The sequence below is a fragment of the Bicyclus anynana genome, chromosome 15 (assembly GCF_947172395.1).
Source record: "Bicyclus anynana chromosome 15, ilBicAnyn1.1, whole genome shotgun sequence".
Taxonomy (NCBI): Eukaryota; Metazoa; Arthropoda; class Insecta; order Lepidoptera; family Nymphalidae; genus Bicyclus; species Bicyclus anynana.
Genome location: NC_069097.1, coordinates 5,508,766 through 5,531,522, shown reverse-complemented (window position 1 = coordinate 5,531,522; position 22,757 = coordinate 5,508,766). Strand labels below are relative to the sequence as shown.

The following is a 22,757-nucleotide window of genomic DNA, read 5'->3' as shown; positions in this document are numbered from 1 at the left end:
TGCGGATAATATTTTTTTATTATTAATGATATCTGAATAAGAAATATCTAAATTTTCTTGTGTGTCTAGTTTAGATTGGTGGAATTTTTGCTGTATTTGTTGAGGCTTCGGGAGAGTAGGAAAATTAACACTATTAATTTCAATTACCTTAGCATAAGATTGTTTATTTTTTTCTAATCTCGCTGCCTTTATAGGGCAAGTTTTGGATATGGCTAAGTGAGCTCCACCACAATTACTGCACTTCAATGTATCAGCCGTGCATGTTTTGTAGTGGTGTTCACCAGCACAGCGTGAACAGACCTGTATATTTTTGCATATTTTCCCATAGTGATTAAATCTCATACATTTAAAACATTGCATTAGTGGAGGAATATATGTATAGACCTTATAACGCCAATTGTCTAAATATATATATTGTGGTAAAGTTGTTCCTGCAAAAATTACACTAATAGTTGACAAAGGAACAACATCGTCTACAACCTTTTTCATGAATCGTCTTACACCAATAATCTCACACTCTGAAGAAAGTTTATTAAATAGTTCATGGTTACTGGACTCTTTAGGTATAAACCTGACAACCCCCACCCTCTCCACAGAAGATGCCGGGATGAAGGCACGAAGATTGTAAACCGTTAGGCATTCATGTTTGAGAAAATCATTGGCTGCTGTTGCTTGTTTGAATACTAACATTATTTTGTTAGCATTAATGCGCCTGCTCTCATAGATACCTTTTACTTGTTTAAAGTATTTGGACACAACTAATGGGTTTTTGTTCCCCAATTTAATTTCCGCCTCACTGCTTTCCACAAACACTGGGAATTCCGCGTTAGTGCTATTATCCGTGTAGGCTCTGCTATAACCTGCCTTTATATAGGGTTTATATTTTAAACTCTCGTCCTCACCAGACTTATGCACTTTACGTTTTTTTCTGTCTAGCCTTTCGTAGGCATCACCATCACTGTCTGACGGCATTTTGCCTGATTTAATTTACATTTGTACACTTTATTTCACACGTATATTACTGAAAAAGTTTTAAATTAAAATTTTCAATTTTAAAAGCGCGCTTCTCGATTCCCGCCAAAAATCGAATCATTGACGTTGACAATCAAATATTAACACAGACCAAAACAACAAAAACTGGGTAGTGAATAGTGATGTACTTAATAAAACAGAGAAATGTGGTCATGGTGACTCGTGGTCATGATTTAATAATCTGTACCTATAACACTATAATCTGTATTCTGTCTTCTGTTTTTTGTGTGACTTCTGTGGTTGAATGTTTGACAGCGTCAAAAAAAAAAGCTTGTAGGTATTGCAAGAATTCAGTATTTTATCAAAAATTAAAACTTATTAGAATTTTATGGATATAATTTCAACAAATCCAATAAAAATTTACTATTTCCCAGTTGTTGATAAAGGCATATTTCCATTCTGGTGAGTGTACTTATGCAATAATTGCGCTCGGTGTTACAGAGAGTACTACATCTATCGATCTTGAAAACAATATTTTGTTTTCCAATTGCTTTCGTGCAGGATTCCCAAAAGAGGACTTATTTAGACATCTACAAGATGGATTTGGCGGAGACGATGAAAAATGTGTTAGCGAAGAGTTCGGGGAGCGGGAGCGGCGCGGCGAGTGGGTCGAGCGCATCGGGCCCGCATGGCGCCGAGGGCTATGTGACGGAGAAGCTCTACATGCTGCTGCAGCTGTACCTGCAGAACAAGGGCTGGAGCCCCAGCATAGAGCTGCTGCAGTGCTTCAGCGACCTCAAAGAATCCTCTATGCTACCCAGCGCTGCTTATTTACAGTAAGATTTCCTTGTTTATTATATACTGGTTGACGCCTGCAAATTCGTCCACAGCATAATCACAAAACCCACGGGACTAATGGATTTTTCAGGGATAAAAAGATAGATATTTATACATACTCATATACCAAATCAGTACTTTTGGCATGAAAGTAATATGTAGTAATAGTTTTTAATAAATTAAGAATACTATACACCAAATTGAATTGTATCTATCACTATTTAAGTATGTAAACAAATGTCTATTGAGCGTACAAAGACGTTTAGAATGCTTTTCAAAGTAAAACTTTTATAAGCAAGCTTGATTTGATGAGTAAGATGGTGAATGTGTTTTACGAAAAAGTGTAATCAAATGGATGTTGAGATGGAGGGCTAAAGAAGTTTTACTTCAGTTGTGTCATCAGCACACTGAATTTTTAAATTATTTATTACTGGTATTCCTTTAACTATGTGGACAACAAAACACTTTTTTTACCAACTTAAAAAAAGAAGGAGGTTCTCAATTTCAGTTATGTGGTTATAGTTACCCACTTTTTTTTACCGACTTAAAAAAAAAGGAGGAGGTTCTCAATTCTCTGTATGTTTTTTAATTTTTTTTAATGTTTGTTACCTCTTATCAGTTCTTAACTAATGTTGAAAATTCTTTTTTTTGTTTGAAAGAGTCATTTTCCTGTAACTTAACCAATTTTTATGAAAATTAAATGGAACCACCATTTAATTTTCATAAAAATTGGTTAAGCAGTATTTTGTTAAAGTGAAAATCACTGAAAGCAGTTGGTTCAATATCTTCGTTAAAAAGATTTTATTTAATTGCCTGTTGTGCTTAAGTATTTTGTTAATTTTTGTTCTCAGAATGATGGCATCAAGAGTGGGCTTAGATGGGCAAGGTAGACTGATATATCGTGAAAATGGAAAAATAATTCTCCCATATGAACACTTTGCTAATGCTGTCATGCTCAAACACATGAATGGACCACATGGACTGCATCTTGGCTTAGAAGCAACAGTCAGAGCAGTGAGTAATTTGTAATTGTTCATTTGAATTATATAGACATAGTGATAATAAGATTTTATCTATGTGAGATCTATGGATTGAGACTACTGTATAGATGCAAAAATGCATTGCCTACGCAAAGATGATCATTATGAACCAGTGTTGGAAAAGTTTGTGTAATTTGTACCTACCCTTGTATGTTTACAGTTGTTATTGTATGCATGGAACTGCTTGATACTTGAATTTTTGTTGTTTAGGTTAAGTTGATACTGGGCATGCACTTTTATGTGTACTTTATTTATGGGTAAATAGCCTGAAATAAAGATATATTTATTATTATTTTCATTAATAAAATAATTGTGTAATTTTCTAAAAAGCATTTGAAGTTTGTCTGTTTACTTCAAATGGTGTGGTGGATTATGGCTTACCAATTCATATAGCTGGAGAGATATGTTCTCAGTTGTGAGCTGATGGTAGAGTGTGTTTAAATTTTCTTGATAGTCAAGGAGTTAGCCACTTATAGCTTCAGAATGGTTAAGAAGATCTGGTTCAGGAAGAAATAGGATCCTGTGAAACTTTGGAGCACAGCTAAATGAAAGTGAAAGTTTCTGTTAATTTGTTGAAAGTTGTTGATCCTTTAATCAATTTTTGAACTATGCTTATTTGTTTGAAATCATATTAACATATAGTATTTAACACTTACCCTATATTTCTGTTACCTAACCGCCTAACCTACAGTCTTTGAGACCATTATTAGGTTATTGCTTTAAAGGAGAATGCTGTCTTTTGTATGGAGACTCGGCCATAATTATAACTATTTTTCCTTGTCTGGCAACTCTTGTTGAACACATCTCTTTATATTTTCACATAGGTATAAATGAAAACAAAATAATAACATACCTAAGTGTGGTCTCGGAGACTGCTGGCAAAACATATCTGCTTGCTAAAGCCAAACACATACAAATACTTTCAGCAGTCAGTCAATATCTCTTGTTCCAGACTAACCATGTAATCCAGACTAAACATAAAAAAATAAAATGTAAATAAATGTAAAGTATTCTCTATAATGTCCATTGAATTTTTACAGGTAGTGGAGTCATATACTATAGGCAGAGATCAATTTGGAATGGAGAAAGAGTTCATATTGGAAGTAGTTCAAAACTGTCCGAATCCAGCTTGTCGTTACTACAAAAATCAATTAGAGATGACACAGAAGTCCATTCAACAGCATTTATCCCAACAGCCCACATATATTCCAGGTTATATTTTAACTTTATATAAATATTTTGTTTGTAATAGTGGTGTGCCAGATATTTGTATCCCCATATTTGCAGGTATCCTAAGGAGAATAAAGATTTTTGTAAAAATTTATTTTTACCAAAACTAAGCAAATATTATCTATTCTGCTCAGTGTCACAGTAAACTATAAACATAATAAATCCCTGCAATGGAAATCAAAACATTATTTTGCTTGTGAAGGTATTGCATAATAAGTAACAACACTGATTGAGTAATTAAGTTAAGGATTAAAATCTGTATCTGTATATATATACTTCGGAATCCACTTAGATCTGCTACTAACTAAAAATGGCTATGTAGTTAGTCTGTACGTTGTAGAAGTAGGTGCAAGAGGATTACCAGCAAAATTTAACTTGCTTAAAGACCTTGGCCTATCTAGAAGTGCAGCTAGTTCTATTTTAGAACAAGTATCCAAAGCAAATTTGGCTAGGCAGGGAGAACAACACGAGCAGAGAACGGGGAGTGTTGATTGGTTGTCAAGGAATTCCTTAACCCTACATCCTGTAGTCACAAGTTTAGGATTCTGCTCGGAGTTTTTCTCTCTACCACGCATTGGACCCGGCACCCGCATGGTGAATCCATGGAATGCTAAGATATTCGTCTCTCTATTATATTTAAATATTGGTTGTATCCAGATGAATAAATAATTTTGAAATATTCAGAAGCGGGAGGCGGCGCACTGCCTGACAGTGCAGCAGTGGAGCGGCTGCTGCGCGGCGCCGCCCTGCCGCAGGACTACCAGCTGCCGCTCGCACCTCACCTCGCTGCCCTCAGTGAGTTACTGTAAACTGTCATTACTATGTATTACATCCATATTAGAAAGCTTCAATTACACACAAAAAAACACAAGCACATTCAACACAAAAATGCGCTATTCTCAGGGACTATTGATTGGAATTGAAATTTTTTTTTGTGTCGGATAATCCATTTATTAAGGAAGGCATCATCATCAGCAGGCAAGGAGGAAGCATAAGTGAAATATGTGGCAAAAACTCGATTTTTTTTAAGTACTTCCGCTGTACTTATATGCTGTGTAGTGGTACGCAACAATCATGTACAACAGAGTAGTTTCTGCATAAAAGTTAAAAATGAGTCAGCGACGGTATAATTATGTTTATCTGTTAAGTTTGACTCGCTTTATTATAGTGAAAAGTTTGTCCAAGCGGATGAAATCGTAGATGTCCTTTAGTTGTGACTTAAACAATATTTAAACTAAACATTGAAACAATAATTCTGGCAATAAGACCTAACCATATTGTATTTTTTCCAGCTTTTATTTCCAAGATGACGATGATGAGCATGATAAATTTTCAGCAAACTTAGCGGGTGAGAAGTCAGAGCGCCGCGCCGAGAAGCTGTCACAGCAGATGCTGATGCAGAACCGGTCGCTGGCGCACCAGGCGCCCGCGGACAAGTACTCGCACCAGACGCGCTCCTCCTCGCACTCCAGCCTCGACTCCAAGTCCAAGCACCACTACACCGACGAGCACAAGCTTACTGACTTCTTGAGGTACCATATATCTATACTCATACTAGGGGACCCAGTCAAGCTTCTCTTTGATTAATTCCCTACACCTATCCTATTCTACTTCCACTTTACACATACCTTACCTCTGCCTACACAAGCTACCCCTACTCCTACCCCTACCTTATCCCTACTCTACCCTACCCTACCCTATCTCCTGCCCATCCCCTACCCTACCCTAATTATAAAGATAATATATATATATTTTGTGAGTTTTTGGAGAATAACATCTGGATTTATTGGATAAACGATTGTGAAAATTGTTTTAGCAAAAGAAAGCCACGTTATTTGTTAAATAACAAGGCTTTGCCTCTATTTTATCACCACACTCCCTACTGAAACGAGAACTAGGCGTTTGAAACTGCGGTACGTTTGCTAGTAGAATACAAAGCATATTTCGTATGTCCCAGGGCTAACCTGGAGAGCCTGGAGTCTCTGTCGGGCGGCGGCAGCGCGCACAGCGAGCGCGCGGGCGGCGGCGCGGCGGCGGCGGCGGGGGGCGCGGGCGGCGCGGGCGGCCAGGAGCGTGTGGTGCGCGCGTTCGCGGAGCTGGCGCGCAACCTGCAGCGGATGCGGCCCTGCGTGCGCCCCGCCATGTGCAAGCCCTACGGCAAGCAGAGCGAGCAGCTGCAGAAGAGTGAGTATACTGCACTATTAAAGCCCGGCCCCTCAGATATTGCGTTTCTGATTCACAAACACATTCAACTACAAAGACAAACAGTTGGCAAAACCTTGAAATAGCGTGTGACGTGGTTAGACATCAGTTCGAAGTTACTCATTCGATCACTACCTGCCAAAAACACAGTGTCTGAGCGGTCTACTACCGGACGCTGGAGGGCTATTCTGTAACGATGTTTTATATAACTTGCAAGTGCTAGTTTCAAATTCACCTCTATCTTTCTCTTTATAAGTATTGTGTTAGACAGAGAGAGATAGAATAGAGGTAAACTCGAAACTTGCACCTGTAAGTTATACACAACATCGTTAAAAAATAGCCCGCTCTCACTATTCTATTGTTATGAAATTATTAAATAGGTCATTTTAATAGTTAATTTACAGGGCTCGGCCTTATAGGAGAGGGTATTTAAAAAGATATAATTTATATCAACCACTGGTGTACATATTTAGATAAACATACATAGTTTTTTACTAATAAACGGTGGTCAGGGCTCCAAAGTGAGGAACCTCCTCACAATACGTGCCGTCTCAAGAATCACTGCTTTCTGTATCCGACTCTTGATCCAACAGTTAGTGAAAGCTTCTTAATATGTTGGTCGAAGCTTTTCGCTATAAGACCATTGACTGAAACAATAATAGTTGACTCAACATTCCACATGGCAATAATCTCGTGAGCAAGGTCCAAGTATTTTGATACTTTTTTTTTTCGGCTTTAACTAGATTATCGTCATGTGGAACAATATCAACAATTATTGCACTACGCACTGACGACTAGCACTATATCAGGTCTATTGGCAACAATATACCTGTCAGTGATAATTGTTCAGTCTCAGTAGAGCAATGCACTGCTATTTTCAAGAACTGATGTATCAGGTCTATTGGCAACAATATACCTGTCAGTGATAATTGTTCGGTCCCAATAGAGCAATGCACTGCTATTTTCAAGAACTGACGTTGGGTTGTATCTATATAATACTCTTGGAGAAATCTCACTGTTATAGTATGATTAGTTTCTGTGAAACTTTGTTTCAGTTCTGTTGGACACAATCCAGCTCGTGCAGTCGCTGCGCAGCTACCTGCCGCCTCCGCACATTCAGGTTACGTCGTGGAAGAATGACGACAAACTACGGTGAGAATCAATGCCACTTTTCGTTGTCATTTTATAACTCAAGAACGGCCAATCCTATCCAAACCAAATGTTAAGGCTTTGTTCTGACTAGTAGATGGTTTATGTGAAGTTTGCACAAAATCGGTTGATTTCAAGGTAGGGTGTTCCTCTATCAAGTTATTCACGTAGATATTGAAGAGATCCGGAGAGGTAATCCCTCCTTGACGAACGCCGCAGTCTAATTTATAAAAATTAGAGGTCGAGTCGCCCCATTTAACAGTATTAGTTTGATTTCCGTACCAGTAACCTAACAGGGCCACAATTTCTCTTGGGACCTGAGACTTGTTCAATTTCTCCCAGAAAATGTCATAATTAACTAGGTCAAAAGCCCGACTCAGGTCTAGGAAGCATGCGTAGATGGAAGTTTCGCATCTTATATCTGTTGATTTATTTAGTAATATAGACAGTCGACGACCTACTCGTATTAGAATACTATTGTATCTTTTATAATAATTTAGAAATTTCATCATAATCAGGTAAATGGCTTAGGAATATAGAGAATATATCATTAATTTTTCAGAAAATACCGCCACATGTCAATTTTAGCAGAAATCTTTCACTGTTTAAAAGTAACTGTTTAAAAAACTGATTGATCTGTCAAATGCAAAAAAGAACATTATTTAGCATATTTCAAAAAAAAATATTTAGTTTTATTATATTGGTAAAGTTCGCCAGTGTGTAGCAAAATACGAAGGGGTGTTTGAGCTAGTAGTTTAACTATATGACTAGGCTTCCAAAATTACTTACAATACCAAAATATATTTATATTTCTTATATTACAGTTCAAACAACATGGAAGAGCTAGAGAGTCGCAAAATCGTGAGTGGTAACTAGCCTATCGTTTACCTGTTCACTTTTATATTGTCTTGGAAACACACATCGTGTGACATTTGTTTATGGTCTTTATAACCCTTTGTATTGTAAGCAAATGCTTATATTGTAGTCTTCTTTTACAACTAGGAATTTGCTTTAAACGTATTTCAATGGAATTTTGATTAGTTTATTTTATTGTCATTTATATTTTATAGAATTATTGAAATACTAAATGATTTTTCAATTTAAAAAAAATTACAATTCCACCTGGAAATTGTAATACTGCAAATTCATAATAGTCATGAAAATCATCCGCATAATTTTATTATTAATATTGAATAAATTATTAAATGAAAAATTGCACGCAGGCAGTGTACGTTTAGATGTCTTTATCACAAAAAAAATATTTTATTGTTTATAGTTTAAATGATATCACATTATTCAGCACAAAATTAAATTTTATTCATAATAGTTGTAGTTAAGTATTTTATTATTGTTCGTAATATTTCCTTTATTCTTGTTGGTGTTTAATGATGAAACTCTTTGTCTGATCTTTATTTTCTTTTTTTTAATGTTACGTACGATTTGTATACTATATTGCTTTTGATGTTATAAAAATATTATTATAGGTTTAATTTTTTTGAGCTAGTGACGTCTCAGAGCGTATCAGTTCTTTGAATGGTAATAATTTATTTTGACAGTAAAATTGTTAAAAAAAAAACTAATATATAAAATACACAGTGTTTCTTTAAAGATCATATTCTGTGATAAAGTTGGTAGGTGGTAGGTCTATAGTAATAGAGTGCGCGCAAGAAAAGTCTGCGCGCGACTAGACTACAATAATAGTGTAGTTGACTCATATCAAGTTTAATATAAACAATATTAATTTGTAGTACATGTAATATGTTAAGGATTTCTTTTAAAACTTAATTTGAATATTTTTCAAATTTTCCAAACGTCAAAAACGCTGTCGTCCATTTTGTGACGTCACTAACACACTATCTAATATTTTTGTCACACGCTCCGTTTGTAAGTGATTTATTATAGTGACATCATGAAACTGTTGAAAATAGACCGTCATGGCCGACAGGCGTTTTGGCTCGTATTGTCAAAAACATATTTATATAAAAACTAAAATTTTCTTGTAATCAAGTCTCAAAAAATATGAAAAAAAAAATGTTTTAATCTAGTAGAACGATACTGAACTATTTAAGACTATTAAAAAAAAGTGACAACTAGCCTATTATGTTGCCAACGTTAGTGATATCTCTTACCCTCCAAGAGATAGATAGAGATAGACGACAACATGGCGGCACTTTTGATTAGTTCTGATTTTGGCCACGCGCAAACTTATCTTGCGCGCACTATACTATTATACCTTTCAGCTGCAGCCTGCAGCGGCGAAAGGATTCCTTAAGTTCGCAAGCCTTTGTTTATATTTGCATAATCCGCTGATATCTTTCATCTACGAGTTCGTAGTAATCTTTATGACGTCACTAGCTCGTATATTTTTTACAATTATTTGTAAAGTTTCTTATTCGTCCTAGTTACGCTATATTTAACCCTGGTTTACTGTTATAAGTGCATTATATACACCAATAGAGGTGTAATAGCGGTAGGTTTGAGCGGAGTCTTGACATGGATCTTTTATAAGAAAGTATTATGTAAGTTAAGGATTTCGAGTGTGCGTTTATATCTGACGTAAGTAGATTATATATATAAAAAAAAAACTAAATTTTCGATTTGTATTTAAAAGCCCAGCTTTCTAAAGCCCAGTTATTATCATAAAACATGTATTTATATTTAAATTTTAGAATGTTAAGAATTGATTTTCATTACCATTCTTATTAGATTCTATTTCAAACAAGTAAGATGATTAGTGTATCAAGTTGTACAATAATGTTGATCGCACATTACAGTCGGCAATATAGCTTGGCAACTTCGTTCGTAATACTTCCAACGGGCCACGCGGGCCGGGGGCGTGTAGCGATGAATGAAAAACCGACGACAGAAGCACCGCACTTACCCGCACGCACGATTACACACCCGCGCAGTCTTTCCCCCCGTCGCCCGCATATTATGGGTGTGTCATCAACGAACTTGCCAGACTATAGTTGTATCTTAAAAATATTAACATTTATAATTCGAATTCTGGGATGATAAAGAAATAATCATCAACAATACAAAGCTGTGTTGAAAAATGCTTTGTATGCTGCTGCGGAGCCATTACTAGATCAATTGTGTCATGATCTAGGAGTATGTTATAATATTTTCAGTATTTCATACAAATGAAGTTAATATTTAAATAAATGTTTAGATTAACTACACATAATATAATACATGGGTTTTGTTAAACACCCCCTTGAAATTGATCACATCTTCTTGGACTATCGAATGTAATGTGCGATTAACTTTATTAGTTTGAGATGAAGTTTCTTATAATTTGTTTTAAATTAAGAAAGCGATTATTTAAAGCACCATATTGGTTATGTGCTTGTTATTTGAATTACATACAAAGCTTCGTTTGTCATTTGCATTCTTTCTACATGTCAAACGTAAGAGAGAAAATGTGTCGCTTACGACGCCTGGCTAAATATACATTTATATATTTTTTTTTTGGTAAAAAAATGAGCATTTAAAATTAGTGGTATTCGATAAAATTAATGTACTAACAAAAAGCAATCGCCATGTCTTGTCTTGTAAAGTTATAGAGAGGATAGTATCGTATATGAAGACTGCAAGTTTTTAACATTGTATAGGCGTAGTGTAGATGCGTGTAAGAGGTAAGGGCCGGTAGCCATGTGGCACGTCGATTCTCTTTCTACAAACGCTAACGCTTCGAAAACTAAAAAAAATGTATGGTGATGACAGATCGATCGGTAGCTTGGTCACGTGACCATTTGCGATTGTACGATGCGTTTGCGATCGTAGATAGACAATCGACGTGCCCGATGGTTACATGCCAAGGTTTGATACTCCTAGGAACATAAACTCCCGTATGGGACACGCTTTTTCGAAATTTGACGATTTTTATTTAGATTGTAAAAGTTATTAATTATGTCTTACTTGAAAACTTTAAAGGGGCTGACTTACAAATATTTAAAAATAATGGTATCATGTCTAAAATATTTAAATTTTTTTTTAAATCTAGTCTCAACACATTTACATATTTGCTTATGTAGTGTCTATGAAAGATGTGATGTTACACTAAAGAGACTAAAAATGATATCTTGCGTTTATACATAGACAATCCAGAAACGAATTGTATGTATGTGTTGAGGTTAGGTCAGATAAAACAGTTCAAACATATGCGGAATGTTAGAATTCAAATAAATTTTCACGCAAGTTTCCTAAGTAAGTCGCATAGCATTATTGTTTAAATTTTTTACATTTTTATTTTTTGAATTCGGTAATTTTGCGTTTTTTACAAGTTGACTATAGTCAGGCAGTGACATTTGGACGAGAAAAATTTTGTTTGTGCGTAGATGGATCTTGTCTATGATCGACTTGTACGAAACTGTAAAATACTAAAGTATTATTTGGGCATCTGTTTGACTCGATTAGGGTGCATTTAAATTAGCCGCATATTAATTGGTCGGATACTACGATTCAATTGTAAGATAGGTAATATTGATTTGACTAAAACTATTGATACTATTTATTAGTACCTACTATCTTATAATGTAGGCAGATTATAAGCAAAAAGATAGAATACAACAGTACTCTGAAGTACTCAAAGATTGAACTACTAACCAGATTTCGCTTATATCAGAATAAAAAATAAAAAAAACAATTGAATAATAATTTGTTTTAATGTAAAAACTGGACAAAAAATCTCACTAATCCGGATAGAGGATGCCGTATTATTGGACGTATAAGTATATTGAAGTGCTGGATTATGGCAGGCATCCACAAATGCGCATCGCAACAAACGGATTGTAGAGTGCGCGCAAGATAAGTCTGCGCGCGACTGGCGCCGCAATTATGTTGCCAGCGTTAGTGATCTCTTTTACCTGCCAAGAGATAATTAGAGATAGAATACAAGATGGCAGCACTTTTGATTAGTTCTGATTTTGGCCACGCGCAAACTTATCTTGCGCGCACTTATAGCATTCTTTGTATTGAAAGTCATTCAAGTGCGTCCACTGATCCGCTTCGTAGGGATCGCATTGAACTGATTTTATCTACAGTAAAATTAAAATTCCATGCGGACATGTACACGCCTACGTTTAGTCAGATTTTAGCGAGATACTAATGTAATGGAATATTTTCAAGCCATTTGAGACTTTGATTTTCATACAGGTCTCTGCTGCAAAAAATATACTCGTCAGTTACAGCAGTTTACATATACACGAATACATACATTCGTTACAGAAATATCATAAGCAAGTATAAATATATCGATAGTCATCATATTAGTATCAATACTCGATAAATCGATAGTATCCGAACACTGATTCACACAATTGCGGCGAATTTAAATGTTTTATACAATCACTATGTAGAGCTTTAAATTATACAATTCGGTTTTATTGCTATCACATAATATTACATTATTAATTAAAAATATTTTAATTACATGTATTCACAACTCGATTATTATTTATATTATATAATATCATCACATATAAAATCGGCTTCATAAGTTCGTTAGTGCAATAATTAGGCAAAGCCTACGTTTTTTATACATTTAGCACTGTAATATTCTAAATTGTAAAGCGTAATGTATGTATAATAATATAATAATATCTAGTTTATGAGGTTGTACTTGGATAAGATATATTTCATCTCTTTTATGAATCTAACTGAACTGTGTAGGCATCACGTTTTTTTATGTTTTTCTTTATTATATGTTTGTGTGCACTTTACTGCATAATATTGACATTGTAATGATTTTGTCTTGAGGTATTTTTATAGGCATGAGAATTGTTAGTTTAGAAAAGTGTATCGCAAAGCGTTATTGCTGGATGTATGTTGTGGTAATATTATATGATTTTGGTTTCATTTGTTTGTGAATGTTTCTGATTCACATTCTGAAATTGCATAAATTATACATTTTTAACAAAAAGAAAATTTTATATGACGTCTTTAGTTTCACTGGCATTGGTCATAATTTCTACCTCTTGTAACCGTTATTAAAAAAGGTGTTTTGTAATTTTAATTTGAGTGTTTTCCCCATAATACTGAAATAAATAAATGACACAGGTCACTTAAATTATATTTACTATACCCCAATGCACAAATAAACTTTTTCAAAACTTGTCTGGCATATAGCGACAAATTCTCGTGAGCCGAGCCATGCCTGTTTCAGTACTAAGGTTAGTAAAGTTTGATTACTTCTTACTTATTATAGTTACAACAAATCAATTAAAAAATTTATAAATTCCATGAGCATACATCTAGTTTATACGCATTTGCGGATTACAGACGGACTTGCAAGTATGAGGCGCGCTCACATAAAACTAATCCATCGCTGCCTCATGCAAACGTGTAATGAGCAGTGGCGTAGCTTGCCTATGAGGGGTCCTGTATCAAAATAGTTAGGGGGGAGGGGGGCAATAGACGAGCGACAAATCCCGAATTTAGTTTTTTTTTTCTCCGAGAAGCACCAGATGTAGAGAGATTGTTAATCAAATCTTTGCTTTCACACTTACGGGGCCCCGCTAGCTACGCCCCTGGTAATGAGGCTATATCGTTATATTCGGAAACTCTTTAACAAAACATTGTAGCATTAAGTTCAACAATCATGAACAGTGTCCTCGAAGTATTATATCGACCGCATGAATCTCTCTCTGTATTAGAATTAAGCTTTCTAGTCAAAAATTGATATCATATTTCTTAATAAATTCGGTCCTATTGGCATGAGTAACTATTGGAATTAGTAATTTAATATGGTTGAACATATCATGTGACGCAAGAGCCACTGTTTTGAGGGAATTTAATATTTTTGATCTCACTTCTGTATCACATTTAAATTTAGAAAAAGTTTGGAAAATCCAAAAGTGCTAATAACCTCGCGTTTATTTAACAATAACAATGGAATTACGTCGGATTTATCCGTGAAATTAAATAAGGTTGTATCCCTAATTATATTAAAGCGAAAGAAAAAACTTATTAGGTAAAGTCTTTCTGTCGGTTCGGTACATACAGCCACGGACTTCGGAGTTTTTTTAATTAGTTGATATAACAGAAATTACATTAAATTATGAGCTAGTGAGGTCAAAAGTAATTAATTGAAAGTAACATCACTATTGTCTATTTTTATCACATATATTTTTTAATGTCTCAGATTTACTTTGTATTGTTTCTTTTGTATTTTGCTGCAATACAGATTTACAATCTTATTTGACGATAATGTTTTAGACTTAGACCATTTTATTACAAGTAAAACAATAAAATTGGAATAATTTCATTTTATTATTGGACTATGACTTTTCGTTACACACTATATTATTCCAATTAATATGATTACAATATATCCTGTATTGTTACTCTATTCTCATTTATTGAATTGTATCCAATGAATAATTGATATATTTTACTATTTTCTGTGAAAAGTCGACGAATCCCTCAAAAAATACCTTTAGTGTTCATTTACACGATTGGCAGGTGCTAGCAACGACTGCAGTCAGCGACGTCTCGGTGGCGGTCGCCAAATGCAGTCGACTGCGGTCGTCGGCAGAGTTGCCGCTTGTGTTTGTTTGTAAATGAACCTTACGAGTGTTGCATCCTACAGAAGCATCCTTAGATTTTGATTCTACAACATTAATTTACATTTATAGCTAATGTTTTGTCAGGTTTTTTGAGTGGTGTCCTATATACTGTCTTGTATTTGTCGGTTTTCGCTGAGACTAGCAAAATAAATTGATTCATTCAAAATGAGAGCACCATACTTGTAGAAAGTAAGAAACAAATTATTTGGCCTTTCATTAAAAAAAAAATCATAGAATTAGAAGATATTATAAATAGAAATAGATATGTAAACACTAATTTGCAATAAGCAGTAAAATTTCCTCTGGCATTTATTATTATTTCCTTTAATGTACTATTAATACTTTATAAACATATGACATAGACATTATATAATAAAATCATATTACTGTAAATGTTATTGCTTATACATTATGTATGTTTTTCTGCAATGGATGACTTTTGTTAACGTACTTTTTGTTTATTTAATCTGGAAGAGAAATCTTTGAATAGTAAAAAAAACATCTTTCGTGATATTTGTTCATTTCTCATTTGTAACAATATCGGAATTAAAGTTTTTCAAGAGTGAACTTTCATATCAAGTTTAAAATAAAATTAAAAAATAATTGATTTTATATTTCTAAATTACTCTATCGCTAATGATACGTTTTACTAAAATATCCATAAAAAACTCAAATGCCCTTGGTCAATGTGATCATAGAATTTTAGGTTTTGACTTTTAAAACAATGGATATAACAATATAAAAGTTCGCTTTTGAGTAAAAGTTTTATACTTTTAAACATTTTTGTTCTTTTAATAAAATGAATGTCTTCCAGAATAGTTATATTTGTTCTGTCATAGTACGATTTCAATTATTTAGTATAATATAATAAAAAAATAAATATTTATTCCGTTCGCCGATAACTTTTGTAAAATTCATCAGCATATTGTTTTTTTTTTTTAATATTTTCATAATAATGTTGCAATCAAGAGTCTGTGATAAATATCTTTCAAAACTAACTTCGATACAGTTTCTCGTTTGGTTATCTAGATGTTTTTATGTACTTCAAAATTTTAAAGTTTTGCCTTGCCATTATTTTTATTGTTTGCTGATATTCTTTATTATCTGTAAAAATAATGATATAGCGGAGCAAGAATTGCATTAGAATAAATGAAGTGATGCAAGCAATGGTTTGTTATTTATCTCTTATCTATACTATAATATTATAAAGCTGAAGATTTTGATTGTTTGGTTGATCGCGCTAATCTCAGGAACTTCTGGTCCGATTTGAAAAATTCTATATATTATCACGCAACGACCAATAGGAGCGGAGGACCAATGAAGAATGTTTCAAAATCAGGGGATTTTTCCTACTGAGAGCTTACGCTGCGTGCACTGCGTAAACATTTAAAGTTTCGCAAAAATCATTTTTGACAGAATTGTTACCCTTTCAAAGATCTAAAAAAAAGTCCGCGATATGTTAACCGAATTTGTTCTTAAATAATGCATTATTTGCGAAGGTGTTTTGAAAACGTGGTATTTATTTCGATAAGGATTTATTGCTTATCCTAATAAATACGTTATTCATCACAAGTATTTAATACTTTATAAAACTTGCAAAAATATAAACAGAAGGGCATACCCTACTGTTTATATTTTTCATAAAATAGGGGTTGAAAGTTTACATCGATTTTTACGCGGACGAAGTCGCGGGCGTTCGCTAGTTTTATATACTTACAGTGCTCGCCACGGATCTTTATGTTTGTGAAGTTAGCTGCGGAATGAGTATGCGCATTCGTACAGACGCGAACACTCCGCCCGCGCTGTTTGTACTGTTATTGATTCTTTGCACAGTCATTTGTTGCTAAATTCACAAATATAATATTTCGTGGCGGGCACTGTAGATATGTACCGTTTGAAGACGTGTCTGGCAAAGTTAAAAAAGCTTAGTAAATTTTTCGTTCAAACGGCCCTAGGTTCCATTTCTAACTTGCGTGCTATCATCATTATCAACCCGTATTCGGCTCACTGCTTAGAGGAGACTCGACTCCTCTCAGAATGAGAAGGGTTAGGCCAGTAGTCCACCACGCTGAACCAATGCAATGATTGGCAGACTTCACACACGCAGATAATTACGAAAACTCTCTGGTATGCAGGTTTCCTCACGATGTTTTTCCTTCACCGTTTGAGACGTGATATTTAATTTTTTAAAATGCACATAACTGAAAATGTCCGGGACCGGTTTAGAACCTACCGCCCTCCGGAATCGGACACAGAGGTCATATCCACTGAGCTATCAAGGCACACGGCTCATGGGTGCTATGCTTATTCTATCAAAGGTCAATGTTAGTTTATTACAGGTACCTATAACAAAGTAAATGAAACAAAGTTTTACATTTTATATTGTAATTGATAAATATATATTATATACGCAAAAGTACACTTATTACATACATTTAGCACAGATCAAATGGCAAATTGACATTTTTTTTAACATTAAAATAAATAAAATTTGGTAAATACTAATTGATCTTATGTTTCATTTTATGAAGACAAAATTATATCTACTTAAGCTTTTCGATTAAAATTAACAAATTAATACAAATATTTCAAAAAATCAAAATATAGGAAAGGTAGAGTTTTCTTACATCATACAAAGAATAAGTATAGAATATCGTACCGATAAATATGAAAAAGCTACTCTAGATGAAAATTTTAAAAATAGAGGATATATTATAGTCCCTGCGCCCAGGAAATAATCAATATTTTGTTCCTGGGCCCAAGGACCATTTTCGTTTGTTTTTTTTTTATACATTTAGATAAAAAATATTGGAAATTATTCGTTGCTATAGTACACGATGACAATAATTACGTATATTCAAATAGTAGTAGTATATACTTAATTACTTAGGTACAGATTTTATTTTGGCAGCAGATATTGATGTAAAACCCATGACTTTGATTTTTAATAAGGAAAATTGCAGATTACCTAGATGTATCCAATATGTACATAGTATAAGGTAAATGTCCAAAATCCAAGCAGACCGGATGACCCCCAATTAGACATGACACTCCCGTGGGAGTAGGGGTACAAAATATAGCCTATGTCCCTCGCTGATAATGTAGGTTTCCATTGGTGAAACAATTTTCATAATCGGTCCCATAGTTTCGGAGCCTGTTCGTACTCATAACAAACATAGTTTCAGAGCCTACTCATAACAAAAGAACAAAGATAAAATAAAATGTTATCTATTTATAATACAAAATTGTTAATTTTACAACTAACGGTCTGATCGACAATATAATACGAACAGCGGAACTTGAAAATCATACAGTAGTTCCAGTTTAAGATAAAGAGACTCACTAATAAAGTATTTTTAAAAAAATTTAAAGGGGAAATAAGATGGGGATCTTTGTATGGAAGAATCAGGGTTGTCCATGCGAATGAGCGTCCGCTAGTTATATATATTTTTTATAAAATAAAATAATATTTTGTAGTATAGCTAATTGCAGTTTTTTTTAATCTAAGTATAATATTTCTTGTCTTTTAACTATAATGATTTATTTTCTCTGATCTTCTTACAGGTTTTGTGTTGCTGCCAAAATAATTCTGTACATAAACAAGCGAGCAAATCCCTCGCGGGTGACAATATTGTAAAAACTAGAAAAGTTTGCACCAGTTTTTTCAACACACTGTACATTATGTTGTGTTCTTAAATGTAAAATATCTCAGTTCATCATTAAATGTTTGCTAGTTTTAAATGCAATGGTGGTCTCAAAAATGAGGTAGAAAAAACTTGCGCTTATATTTTATTCTTTACATATAATATAATATCTAAGATAAATCAAAACCAATAATATGGACGATAAGAAGTTCTTATTTAGTGTTTTCACATATATAACATAATAATTAGGAATGTTTCATATTTTTAGCCTAATAATTTTAGTATATTTTAGCACATTCAATGTTAATAAAAGATTTTTTAAAGTACCATTTAAGTACCAGGAATTGATAAGGAATATATCTTACATAAGGTATTAAAAATATACATACATAGAATATTATTAGTCGTAACTCGTAACATTAAATTAGTTGGTACGCAAGAAAGTATTTATAGTGACTTCGCACATAAGTCCTAAAACGGACGCACTTACGTTGTATTTTGTATGAATTTTTTGTTGGTGGGTGATCAGTACTAGGTTTTTAACGAAGCATTTACAAGTAGCCCAGGATCCATCTAGTCATCTTGAACCAGACGTTCAAGACCAGTTCAAGACCAGACTTTTTTACTGTTGCTTAAATTAATAGTTATACAACGAAACAGCCACAATGTCCTACAAATTGCGTGGTGCAAAGTTAGCTAACAGAATCAAGAATTTTCGTTAATAAAAAAGTTGAGCGTATCATTAAGATCTACTCACGGAAAATTAACATGATAGTAATCAATTGTAAAAATGTTTCACGGATCCTGGGCAAAACGGACATTGAGACAAAAATAGATTTACGAAGTTATGTTTTTTGACCTATCGCGAGTTGACAAACCGAGTGAATGTCGATAAAGTTATACACGACCAGTGGTGTAGTGACTTGGAGCTCGCAGGTATTAGGGCTAAATTAGTTGATTATTAGACCAATAAGTTGAACGAACAGCGTTGATAGGGGAGAGATTATTTCAGTCGACCCCCGGGCGACGATAACTCACGCTATGCAACTTTGTACAACTTTCAGTATAGTTGGATTTAGTATGTGTGCGGCGAGAGAACAATAACTGTAACTACACCACTGGACTTACGACATAACTTATTAAGAAAATATTTCGAGTATCAGTAGTTCAAATACGTATTGGAATGAAGACACACGGAGTTAGCACTTATGCCAAGAATCACTTAAGACAAGTCTTTGAGCTAGTATTAACGCCAGGTACTAGAGGCATAAGAACTTCTTAAGACAATGTTTCAAGTACGTATAGGTGTGAAGACATACACGGAGTCGTCGAGCCAGTAGTACGCCTGAGCGAAGTCCCCCTCGCAGAGGTAGGGCGCGCGCGACCACGCCGCCAGCTCGAAGCCGATCTCGTCGCGCATGATCTGTATGAAGGAGGCGGCTTGCTCCTCGAAGTTGACGCCTTGGATCGGGAGGCGCTCTTCAGGTTTGTGGTCTGATGTTACTGTAATCAAAATAATGTCGGTTCGGAATTTCCTGACAGAATACGACACAGGGGCGTAGCGACCGCTGTATCAGCCGTATCAATGATACGGAGCCCCCAGATTACAGGGGCCATGTACTACTTGTAAAAAAAAAAGTAAAACCACAATCTCACTTTAATCTGGTGTTTTCCGGTCTTCTTTTTTTTCGGGGTTAACGCGCCCAAAAATAGAAAACCTAATCCTAAGTGAAGGAAGCGCAGTGTTGGTCGATTTCCCACTAGGTGTACCGTGGACATCAAGCAGGTTACCTACAGGGAGTCGCTGGATAGTGGCGGCTCGATACTGTTTCGTTTGGAAGTCCATGCAAGTGGCCTATGTTTGAGGAGGAAGACTGTCTGGACAGCAGTGAACCTGTCTTTTACCACGGAAATTGGGTGGAACCGTCTCTACTTAGGACTGATCACCCGTCTGGTTTCATGAGCCCCTGCATTCTGTAAAGTTACAGAGCTGTGACATTGCTCGTTTCCATGACAACTTCGTTGTTAGTGACAATTTAATTTGCTCGCTGTGTCGACGAGTGTGAAATAGCGGAATCATACCCCAGACGTCTACAAATATATATATTACTCGTACCTTCAGTTCAGACAGTAGCAGCAGACCGTTGGGCGCTATAGCGACCTTGGCCTTGGCATGGAGCGGACCAACAAGAAACCTACTGGGGTTCTTCGCCTTCTTCACCTTCTTCATCCTCATCTTCATATTCTTCTTCTACGAGTGCGACTACGGGCCATCTGGTCTTCCCTCACCAGTGCACGCCGAGGCTTGATTCTTAAGGACCCTGGAGCGGGAACCAGCCTACAACCTACGTTCAGGCCAGTGACTGCTTACCTACTATAAGATACCTAACGGTGTGTTGGCGCGTTTTTAAAAAGTATACGATCTGAACCCTGAACTGTTTTATTTGTTCACCTACCTACCACCTACCTGTGGCGGGCATGGCCCACTGTCACATTTGGCATGCATATGCACACGCAGTCGAAGCATACTTTCTAAATATGCCTTATAGAGTAGCACCAGAACCAGCAGCAGCACACTGTCGGAGGCGATAGCCGCCTTGGCTTGGCGCAGCATAGAGCGGTTCAACAAATTCAACATACACACGCAGTCGAAGCATACCTTCAACATATGGCTTATAGGGCAGCACTAGGGCTAGCAGCAGCACGCCGTCGGGCGCGATGGCTGCCTTGGCCTGGCGCAGCATGGAGCGCGGGCGCGCGCAGCGATCCAGCAAGTTCAACATGCACACGCAGTCAAAGCGCTGCTCGCGCCACCACTCCTCTGTGTCCAGTAGCCTGAAAATTAACCATGTCAAACATTATTCATCAATCATCATCATCAGTGACATACCTTCAATCTAAATAATATGATTTGTGCTAAAGTATGGATGGATGGGTTTATTTTGGTTATTGAATAACGCCAGAACGCCCAATCAGATCCGGATGAAATTTGATACAGTGACAGTTGTAATACAGGTGCACAGACAAGCGTGTGAGAAACTGAAGGCAGAAATATGTTTATAAATTTTCATCTGTTTGTTAGTGACTGCTAAGCAATGGTATTTTGGTAAACGGGATGCGTCACATGGAATATCTTCTGCTGTGTTAACTTTCCTTCAGCACGTACTACATTTAAAGCCAAATCTTCTTTCAGAAGTAGTGTACACGCCAAGGGCGTGACGTCGGGCAACACTGGAGCCATAGACTCCCATCAAGACGGAAATGCAAAACGTCCGCCATGACACTTCCGTTACACTCTCTTCTCTCTCTGCTCCGACCATCGCTAACGCGTGTACGCATCTCCGCACAAAACTCAATTTAAAACCTCAAAAAACCTCTATTTTAGATAAGTGCAATCCACTCGAGTGGCCTTAACTTCAGTTCCATGCAAAGTAAACTAAGTGTCGTGAACGTTAAATTCTGCTCTCTCAGCTCATACTCTCATTTCACGTTCCCGTAGTTTAGTCCTACTTACCAACCCCAACACTACATACATATATACAGAGCCCCAACACTACATATATACCCTTCATTTCACGCAACAAGTAGGTTATGTAGGATAGACAGTAGGAAAACTTACGCGAAGCCTTTACTGCTGAGCGCTTTCCGCATGCTGGCCGATATCTCAGTGGCGTATCTGTTGGTGTAGAGGTGCGCGAACCGGCGGCTGACCTCGCCGTCGCCGGCGCCGATGTCCACCAGCGAGCCGGCGTTGTTGGCGCCGCGACCGGCCGCGCCCAGCAGCTGGCGCGCCTGCGACGACGACAGCACGAACATGGAGCCCCGGCCCAGCCAACTGCGGAATGAATGACATTCATAATGTAAGGAGTTTATTGTTACGTAAGTATATTTTATAGCTACAGTGCGGGAGGAATGGTGATGGATCATAAAAAAAACATTGCCATCATTCTTAAGTGATGACCACGAATAAGTATGTCAAGAGTATACCTAGTGAAGAAGAATCTTTTAATACAATGTTTAGATACTACTATACTTGTTTTAATTATTTTTATCTGAATCCTCAACACCTATAGATCTACCTATAATTTCTATGTATGAACGTCAGACACTTTTAA

At 35.8% G+C, this 22,757-nt stretch overlaps 2 protein-coding genes across 4 annotated transcripts in view; one reads left to right on the top strand and one right to left on the bottom strand.

Annotated features, from left to right (window-relative positions):
- Positions 1–1,267: 1,267 nt before the first annotated feature.
- On the top strand, positions 1,268–16,161 carry LOC112044737 (uncharacterized). Its single transcript, XM_024080688.2, has 9 exons — positions 1,268–1,434; positions 1,534–1,808; positions 2,661–2,823; positions 3,890–4,061; positions 4,764–4,874; positions 5,416–5,611; positions 6,037–6,263; positions 7,337–7,433; positions 8,255–16,161. Exons 2-9 carry the CDS (start codon positions 1,570–1,572, stop codon positions 8,304–8,306), a joined length of 1,257 nt encoding a protein of 418 aa, XP_023936456.1. The 5' UTR covers positions 1,268–1,434; positions 1,534–1,569; the 3' UTR covers positions 8,307–16,161.
- A 1,211-nt stretch (positions 16,162–17,372) lies between these two features.
- Positions 17,373–22,757, bottom strand: part of LOC112044712 (protein-L-histidine N-pros-methyltransferase) — an 85,072-nt gene continuing 79,687 nt past the window's right edge. For all 3 annotated transcript variants that reach the window (XM_024080649.2, XM_024080644.2, XM_024080645.2), the window contains 3 exons: positions 22,262–22,477; positions 21,302–21,477; positions 17,373–20,145 (listed from right to left, as the gene is read on the bottom strand). In XM_024080649.2, coding sequence (XP_023936417.1) covers positions 19,934–20,145; positions 21,302–21,477; positions 22,262–22,477 — 604 coding nt within the window. In that variant the 3' untranslated portion in view covers positions 17,373–19,933. The remainder of the gene's footprint in view (positions 20,146–21,301; positions 21,478–22,261; positions 22,478–22,757) is intronic.